The 10,000-nt window shown below is 39.9% G+C and overlaps 1 protein-coding gene across 1 annotated transcript in view; it reads left to right on the top strand.

The window, feature by feature from the left end:
- LOC126992282 (myb-related transcription factor, partner of profilin-like) overlaps window positions 1-1,423 on the top strand; it is a 2,268-nt gene extending 845 nt beyond the window's left edge. The window contains exons 2-3 of the mRNA XM_050850937.1: window positions 953-1,087; window positions 1,332-1,423. Of these exons, the coding sequence (XP_050706894.1) occupies window positions 953-1,087; window positions 1,332-1,423 (227 nt within the window). The remainder of the gene's footprint in view (window positions 1-952; window positions 1,088-1,331) is intronic.
- Window positions 1,424-10,000: the final 8,577 nt, after the last annotated feature.

Genomic DNA, 10,000 nt, shown 5'->3' with positions numbered 1-10,000 from the left:
AGTAGGAGATGTACCTAGATATATTGGGCAATTTTCCCAAATTTGGTCACTGTCTGCTAATCTTCCAGTAATATTTCCAGACCAGTCAGTAGGGAAGTTAGCTCTAATTGGCTAAATATGAATGGTATAGTGGTAAATTCAACATAATTAGCTTCTTATGGCATGATAGTGATTGATTATGAAATCTGCAACAGCTGTGTTATGCCACATTATCTAGACTGAAGCTCTCAACAAGTCGTCCTTGCCTTGGAACATTTCAAGTACCTTAAGGACAGGTACTGAAACTACTTTTTGTATTTTCAGTTGGCCCTTGATAGATCCCTCATCAATAAGATGAAAAGTTCCCCAAAATCCTTTAATCATTATATTAGAATAAAAAACTTAGCACTCATTCTGTGGGTCCTCTTAGACTAGCTAAAGGTTATGCAACCGCTGAATGTGAGTAATGGCAGACATTCACTAGAAAGTTTTCTTGTTTATATTACTCATGAATTAAATACCCCTTTCTCCTATCAACTGTCTGACTCTTCTGGCACTAACATAACTATTTCCTTTGAAGTGGTAAGGCAAAGACTATCTTCTCTAGACATTAATTCTATCATGGGTCATGATGGTTTTCATCGCTGTCTTTGCAGTCCCTCATCCCTCTATTAAAAACATCTAACTTATAGGGTTTATATGTTAACAAACACAGATAACTGTTTATATCACTAATTATTGTTTTTCAAATATTAGAATAATGCATAAAGAGGTAATAAGTTAATATTTTAGCAGTGATAAGTTAGTGCCGTCACTATGCCAGGGGCCACTTTTGCGGCACTTTGGTGGAAATAGCTGTCTATTTTGGCAAAGACAGGTATAACAGTGTTGGGGTAGTTATTCAGGTAATGATTCAGAATAAGTTTAAGCATAACTGCATTGCCATGTACTAATTTTTTACAAAATTGTACAGGTGGCGGCTCTGTCCAAACAGACACCCTCACCGATGCTGAGGAGGCCATGGCGCAGGTGCTGGACCCTGCAGTTGTAGCGGGTGTGGGATCTGGTTTAGAATCAGATCCTCGTCCAACACCTTCTGTGTCTGCAGGTAAATTATGTTATGAAATGTACTTCATGGTAATCTTTGTATTTGGTAACCTACGTAACATTAGTCTTTATGACAAGTGCCACTAACTTGATATATTTCACCATAAAAAAATTCAATAATGTAGTGAAAAATCTTGAAATGTTTGTCATTAAGTGCTGGGAATTGAACTCAGGCCTTCATAATAGTAGTCAGCAGGGCAGCAACCCAACTGAGCCAGTGATGAGCTAAAAAGTCACTATGCCAGGGGCCACTTCTGCGGCACTTGCCGTAACACCCCAGCCCCACACTGTGGACTCCGTATTAAGGAAAAGTGACCCCACTCATCAGTTGCTCTAAAGGCATGGGTTCAATTTCCCATAACTTTTGTTGTTTATCTTGATTTTTTTACACATTCATTTGTTTTATTTGGTATATGTTATGTTATTTTATTGCTTTGCCCACTAACTCTTGATTTCCAGAGAAACTTAATTATGAAATAAACTTCCACCTTCAGTGGTTCAGTGCAACACAACTGATTTAAAAATCAACTTGACCTTTTCACCTTCATGTTTGCTAAGGCAGAAATTGCAAAGCTTTTACATAGTTTCAATTGGGTTTAAGGAGAGACCACCATTCTGCATAGTCTGTGTGGTCTGAACATATATATCTTAAGTTGAGCAGACATATTTGTTTAGGTTTTCCTAAAATTCCTCGCTACTCATAATCAAAGCACAAAATAAGATATCATACCATGTTGAATTACTCTTATCATAATGATTTTTTACGTACAGCTGCTGCAGACACAGAAGTGTGTAGAATCTTCCTTTCGGAGGATTCTATGACCATCACAGCCCCCTCCTCACCATCCCCGCCCTACTCCTACTCACCAGCTAGCCCCTGAATTGGCACCTGTCCACCGTGCCCCAGAAACTCAATCTCCCCCTGATGTAGGAGCGGCACCTCACGCTTCCACCAGAAGACACAAGAGGGTTGATCCACCAGTTGGGCCAAAAATGGTGGAAATTCAAGAAGATATCCTTCTTGAAGTGAGGAGGCTGAGTGGTACTATGGACAAGGTAGCTGCAGCCTTGGAAAAAATTGCAGTTACCTTGTCAAAATAAGGTGACAGGTCCAATTAGGTAGGTTTTTATTAAATGGGTTTCTTTAGTTAGAAACAAAACATAGTTAACCTTTTTTTTATTTTGCCTTTGTAGCATAACATGAATTATACCATAATCCATTCTGTTAAGGTGGATCCCTAGATCTTACCTTAGTATATTAAGACACTGCTGACTGGCTGTTGGCAGGGAGGGTATCTGACAATTTTGACTCCAAAACACTATTCTATAATCAAGAAATATTAGTATTCCTTTACTTAGCTCATCTGATATAGATAAGTTTATTTTGTTGATAACATTGGAATAAGCAGTGATTCCACAACTATTAACACAATTTTCCGTCCTCAATTGTTAATAATTACGGTGAGTAGAAGTCAGAGAACAACATTTAATGATAATATATACTTTAATTTTTTATCAATATTTCCAGCCATTGTGGATTCACAGCTGAAGTGAATGGACTATAGGTATAAAAACAATCTAAATCAATCAGTCAAAGTGTCTGCCCTTCCATTTCTCAAGTATTAATATTCCTTTTGAATAAAAAAGTCTTTCCTTTTGTTAATGCAGCAATTATTTTGCACACATACGTATGCAAAAAGACACCAATACAGTAAAAGTCCAATCATCCGAAAATCGCAGTGGTATGAATTTGTAGTTTGTATAATTTAACGTGACTTAGAAGAAATGTTAAAATGAAAAACATTACAAAAAAATACATAGAAACGCCAAAGGTGCCAAGCCGTGGGTACAAGAGACAGAAGACTCAGGCGAGGTGTAAATTAAGTCTAGGTGTTGCCCTAATGTACAGGTATCATCTATAATCTATCTATCTATCTATCTATCTATCTATCTATCTATATCTATATCTGTGTGTGTGTGTGTGTGTGTGTGTGTGTGTGTGTGTGTGTGTGTGTGTGTGTGTGTGTGTGTGTGTGCAGAATGTATGGTGCAATTGCTGTTCTATATAGTGTCAGAATGTTTAGTTGAGGTCAGGTTGTTTTGGGTGAGGAGACAGCATGAGGAACATTGCTGACAGCAACGCCACCACCTTCAGAGCAAAACAAGCCAGGAGGTTGTTCAGGGTGGAGACAGCATGAGAAATGTTGCTGATGACGACACCACCGCCCTGAGAGCCGCCAGCGAGAGAGAAGAACAAACCGGGTGTCTTGAGATGGCAGGGCTTCTGTTTTAAGTGCTTGGGCTTTGTGGCGACTCACACTTTTCACTGAGATGTATATACATGCAAGTTTGTATAATATATTTTTAACTGTCTTTTAGGTACATGTAGGTTAGAATTATAATATACAAACTTACATGTATATACAGTTTCAGTGACATGAGTGAGGAGTCACCACAAATCCTGAGCACCCAAAACAGAAACCCTGCCACCTCAGTCTCCCGGTTTGTTCTTCTCTCTCACTGGTGGCTGTCAGGGCGGTTGTTGTCATCAGCAACATACATCACGCTGTCACTGGTGGCTGTCAGGGCGGTGGTGTTGTCATCAGCAACATACATCACGCTGTCACTGGTGGCTGTCAGGGCGGTGGTGTTGTCATCAGCAACATACATCACGCTGTCACTGGTGGCTGTCAGGGCGGTGGTGTTGTCATCAGCAACATACATCACGCTGTCACTGGTGGCTGTCAGGGCGGTGGTGTTGTCATCAGCAACATACATCACGCTGTCTCCACCCTAAACAACCTGACCTTGTCCAAGCATTGTGACACTAAACAGAGCAGCAGTTGCACCATATATTACATACACCTCAGTATACATGATACCTGCATATTAGTACCTTACATACCATCACCAAACAAGTTATGCAAAGACAAAGTATGCATGTATGCTATTGCATAACATTTGTGTCAGTAGAAGAATTCAATTAAATGAGCCTTTAGTAAAAGAGATTGAAAACATGGAAAATGATGCCTACAGGGGAAATGAAGACACAGGAACCAACCAACAACACTGTCTATGAAAAGAGATATCAATCAAACCCCTTCGTCGAGCCTGCCCTGTGTCTTCATTTCCCCTGTAGGCATCATTTTCCATGTTTTCAATCTCTAGTAAAGGTTCATTTAATTGAATTCTTCTACTGACACAAATATTATGCAATAGCATACATGCACATTCCAACCAACAACACTGTCTATGAAAAGACATTGTCAATCAGACCCCTTCGTCGAGCCTGCCCTGTGACTTCATTTCCTCTGTAGGCATCATTTTCCATGTTTTCAATCTCTTGTACTAAAGGCTCATTTAATTGAATTCTTCTACTGATACAAATATTATGCAATAGCATACATGCAATTGCAATTTTGGCACACTTGACTGGGTCATACTGAAGGCTGCCACCTGACCCATGCAAGCAACGGAACCGAGATTTTAATACCCCAAAAGTCTGTTCCACCACAACACGTGTCCTAGAGTGGCTGCGGTTATAGGCACGATGAGCATCAGTTGTTGGTTGGCTCACTGGTGTCATTAGGAAGGGCTCTAGAGGATAACCAGAATCACCTGCAAGGATCAGAATATAAACTAATTTTTCATCTAACATCATCTTTGCAGTGGTTGTTTTTGTTAAGGGAAAGTTAACCAGCTCCTTAATGCTTTCATCCCTTAAGCTGGTGAATTCTGGAACAGCCTTTTCCTGTTTGTATATCTTCCTGTCTACTACTTAAGCTCTTTCAAGAGGGTAGTATGAAGACACTATTATCTACAATGGGACCACACGCTGTAGCTGCGTGTGGCCTCAAAGTTCATTTACAGCACATTGAGCCTGCGGTGAAAAAGATCCCATTACTTCCAAGGCACTGTGCTAGGGTGACATCCAGTTTACATCAGTTTACCTTCCCCAATCTTCCTCAGGTACCCATTTATCGTCCAGCCCAAAAGCGAGGATGAACAGCCACTGCACCTTAAAGGATCCCTCCACAGATGCCTCCTCAGCCCCTCCCTTAGGACCATCCAGCAGACCTCCACACCCAGCACCACCAACATGGCCAACCACTCCGTCCAGCACCACTGTCTTTTAACATCTAAGTTTTACTTTCTACTGGAAGTATGCCAACATGCAGCCTGTGCCTAAGACGGGTGACCATTCCAATCCTTCAGACTACAAAAGACCTTCCCAACAGAAACTACACGATTCCAGGATGGAGGCTGCAGAATGCTCAACTTCATACCTTACTATCACTTCCAATTAAGCCAAGTCCTTCAACGCCTCTAAAACTCAATTTTTTAACCTGTCAACTTGACACAATCTTCCAAACACTTATCCCCCATTTTTCAATAACACTCAGCTGTCACCTACAATAAACATCCTCGGTCTATCCTTAACTCAAAATCTCAACTGGAAACTTCACATCTCCTCTCTTACTTAATCAGCTTCCTTGAGGTTGGGCTTTCTGTATCATCTCTGCCAGTTCTTTTATCCTCCCAAATGATATCTATATACAGGGGCCTTGTCTGCCCTATTATGCAGTATACATTTCATAATGTTCCTTACTCTTTGTCTCTTTCCATTCCTTAACTACATTTCCATTGCTCTAAAAAATATGAGTGGCCATTTTATAAAAATAGAACATATACTACCCTGTCTTTTATTCTTATGACACCCAGTCCATTCCTTGTTGTTTGTTCTTTATTTTTCCCTAATGAAACAGGTTGTCCTATTTACCGCATAAAAATTATATTTGCTAGTAAATACACTTCAGAGGCACTTATGTATATAAATGAATTTTGTAAGCATTACAAAAAACAAAGTTTAAAAGGGCTTAACATTGGGGAAAGTTATTAGATTCTGGACAAGCATGAGTGTGGAAGTTGGAAAGCAGTTGGTAAATAGCAAAATTGTTCTAAACGGGTCAGAATACATGCTGTGACTGTGAATTGACAGCATTTCCATAACCTTTTTGTAAATACTCATCCATATTAATCCCTCGAAAGGATAACCAGGATAATGCATCTGACAAGTCAAGAAGATAACAAAGCCAAACATTAACATACAGGTTAAGTTGGGAGCATATGCTATTAGCTTTGAATGGTCACGATACTCATCTCCATACCATTGGCCCTTCAGCCTGTGGTGGGTAACAATCCATTAACTTGGGACACAGGCCCAGTGCAGCATCCAGGTTACCGGTTCACCTTCCCCAGGTAACAATTTACCAATCATCCAGAAAAGAAGGATTTGAACTCAGGCACACAGTTGTGAAAATGTATACAAACCACAGCACCATGGAGGCACATTAACTTATGCTGTTTTTCTTACAGCTGCTAAATTTTACAAAATACAGCAAAGGTTACCAAGAAGTAGTGAGTCTCCGTACTGGCCCTCCACAAACTGCTGGCGCAGAACACTTTGACGCCATATGTAGGAGTCATGAACACTCCCGGGAAAGCTTGCACAGAAGCTGATGATCCTCATCTTTGAGTCTGCCACAACTTGTACATTAAGGCTGTACTTCCTCTTTCTGTTCAGATAAACAACTGCATTTGCAGGTGCTTTGATGGGTATACGAGTGCAGTCTATTGCCCCTATGACAGAAGGGAATCCACTGAGGCCATAAAAATCTTGCTTGATAAGCATGAGCTCCTGCAGATTTTGGGGCATATTTATTTCTCGTTTTGCTTTGTTCAACAAAGCCTCAGTAACATCATTCAATATTCTTGATATTGATGACTGACTGATACCAGCTACATCACCCACCACATTCTGAAATGTCCCACTGGCATAAAAACGCAGGGCAACCAAGATGTGTGTGTGGATTGGAATTGCTCTTGTCCTACTTGTGGGCCTGTGGATATGTGGTCCAATCTCCTCACACAGCTGAAGGATTTCATGGCGGGGCAGCCGATAATAGTGTAGGAGGAGATCATCGCTGACCTCTAAAGGATTGAGACGGTCTCTGAAAACTCTTTCACGTCTTAGCCTGTCATGTTCCAGTGCCCAGAGCAGCGCCATTTCACCTTCAAAAAAATAATTTATATAGGGTAATAATCTCATATGCTAGAATTGGATTCTTTTTGTTCCAGTTACTTAAAAAAGTCCAGTGATCAGCTAATATAATTATATAGAACCAAAGTAAATAACTATTTATTATCAAACGTTCCATCCAGATCTAAAACAGTGTCTCCATTTTTTCGGATGAAATGTCACGGTAGCTTGTCAAGCAACAGGTCTCTTGCTCCCTAATTCCTACTGACATTCTGGTAAAATGTTTTACAAAATTGTTTCCAACTTGGCAAAATCAACATAGTCCATAGGTGATAAACACCACAGTGCATTATATTTTGCTTGGGTTAGGAGTCCTGAAAACCCAAACTAACCTAATATTATCCGATAAAACTAACAGCTGAAAATATAATTATCACCAGCATTACTTTACCCCTGGTCCCCTGCATTCCAAATTCTCCCTCCATTATTACTTTGTTAAATATCATTTTACCAGCATATCAATAACATTTGTTAGAGGGACACAGAACACTCCCCCCCCTAAAAAAAATTTCAATAAATAATACATCACTCATGTGCTTTGACCATTATTTTATTAATCTATTGGAAATATTGGATGTGTAAATGAAGTGAATGATTTCCACACATTTGTTAATATTTGTTTACACGCAAGGAAGAACTCAGTATGTAGAGCTATGTCGACTAACATCTGAACAACCAAAGTCCAAGGGTGGCCGAGAATAATGTGAGGCTTGAGGGGCTGATTATAATTATAGCTGGAAAAACTGCCTTCATGATCATGGTATCTCCTCTGACACTAATTATGTCCAGCTAGACATCTAAATATTTCAAAACACAATTACAATAATCAATGAATATGACTATGAGACATACTGCTAAACAACAACAGGTAATAAGAATAGTCCCATGATTTGACTGATTACTCTTCATCAACAGAGTTCCAAGTGCACTCTTCCCACAAGTCTTATGAACTGCATTTCTTTTCATATGCTAACTATTTGCTTTGAGTCTTTAACGTTGCAGATCAAAATCATGGAAATTTAAGTAAAAAACCACCACTTTTGATTCGTGCAAAGCTGCCAGCTGACCCGCTAATGTGCAGTTCATTTTGATTTACTCAGCGGTATTTACACGGCTGTACTCACTCATGTTTGTCACTTCCATTCACTACTAAGCATGTCAGTCGAATATTTGCGTATAAAACCATGGAACACGATAAGTAGAGAGTGAAAACTGAGGATAACTCATCGCCGATGCGGCTACGTGTCACTCACTTCGTCTTTTCCACGTCTCTCTCCACTTATTTCCGTCACTATTATACGTTTTCATACTCCTGCAACTACCGAGATTATCGCAATTGCATTGTCATGTTCAGGAACCGCCGATACAAGCAGTCACACGGGAAAATAAACCTGAGGCGGCAGTATTTACCCACTTACCACGCCTCCGGTAACTCAGTTACGGGTGCTCGGAGCCGTGGTAACTTTTGGCCTTACCAGAGGTGCGGTAAGTGGTTGATGAATACCGATTTACCGGGTGGGCGGAGATACCGCGAAACTTACCAAACAGAGGTCTGGTAAATGGTTTGATGAATCCGGCCCCTGGTGTTAGTAAAATGACTGTGCATTAAAAAAAAAATTAAAACCACATATAATTAAAGCCACAATACCTGATGAAACTAAAAAAAGATTAAAAAAACACTGGTTTTATTGATGGGTTTTTGGTTTAAACCAGGGGTGTCAAACTCATGGCCCGCGGGATAGTCATAAATGGCCCGCGGTATCACGGTAACTTCAATCTTGTCAATGTATTTTCTACCCTTGTTGTCCCCCATGACGGCACTTCAGAGTATGAATTGGCCCTCGAAGGGTTTTGAGTTTGACACCCCTGGTTTAAACCGCCAACCCTGCTGTACATAATTAAAATCTTACATATAGTTAAAACCACAATACTGATGAAACTAACAAAGATACACACAAAAGAAAAAAAATGGTTTTATTAGTTGGTTTAAACCACTGTTTTTTTTATTGGCTTAAACCATGGTTTAAACCATTTGGTTTAAAACGTTTGGTTTAAACCGCCAACCCTGTTTTAAAGTTAACAATTTTTGTCTGTTTCTTCACAGCCTCTATATAGCCCTTGCACTGAACAAATTGACCCATCTTCCTCACAACTTCTTGTGTTAAAAACAATTATATTTTAGTTTAACAATTTTATCCTTTTATTCCCTGCTCCCATATTGGCCTTACACTGTACAAATTCCTACTAACTCCTTGCTCCACTCCTCTTTGCCTATGGCTGTCACTACGGAAGCTATTACCCTTCCCCCTGACTCAGATTTGTTACATTACACAATTATAGATGTGCCACATTCTCTTTCTCTCCTACTCTACAGCTACAATTCTGGTTTTTTCTCCTCCCTGTCCCTCCCATGTACTTCTGCAGGGCTTGGTCTTGTTTAAGAGAGTATGTCAGTTGCTTCCCCAGTTTCTTACATTCCATGTCATCTCTGTTGGTATATTTCCTTCTTTATGTCTCATCTGTCGAGTTTTATTCTTTTTCATATTTCTAGCTCCTTCCTCCGTGTGAATTTTGTTATAATTTTCTATAGTACTTTTTTGCTCATATTTCATCATTAAACTTTTCAATTTCCAACTGGAACCCAAATATTCCTTTTTTTATTCCTTCCCTAAAAGTATTTCACCAATGTCCTTATTTTAGCATCTACAGCTGTGCTTCAAGGAGTCCCCCGGTCTCCAAATGCGAACTAGATTATTCAGTTCCTCTCCCAAGTGTGAGATGTCTCCTTCCCGGTAGCATGCCACCTCTGACCCA

The sequence above is a fragment of the Eriocheir sinensis genome, unplaced genomic scaffold, assembly GCF_024679095.1.
Source record: "Eriocheir sinensis breed Jianghai 21 unplaced genomic scaffold, ASM2467909v1 Scaffold433, whole genome shotgun sequence".
Taxonomy (NCBI): Eukaryota; Metazoa; Arthropoda; class Malacostraca; order Decapoda; family Varunidae; genus Eriocheir; species Eriocheir sinensis.
The sequence above is the reverse complement of the archived record's forward strand: the minus strand, read 5'-3'. Positions and strand labels throughout refer to the sequence as shown.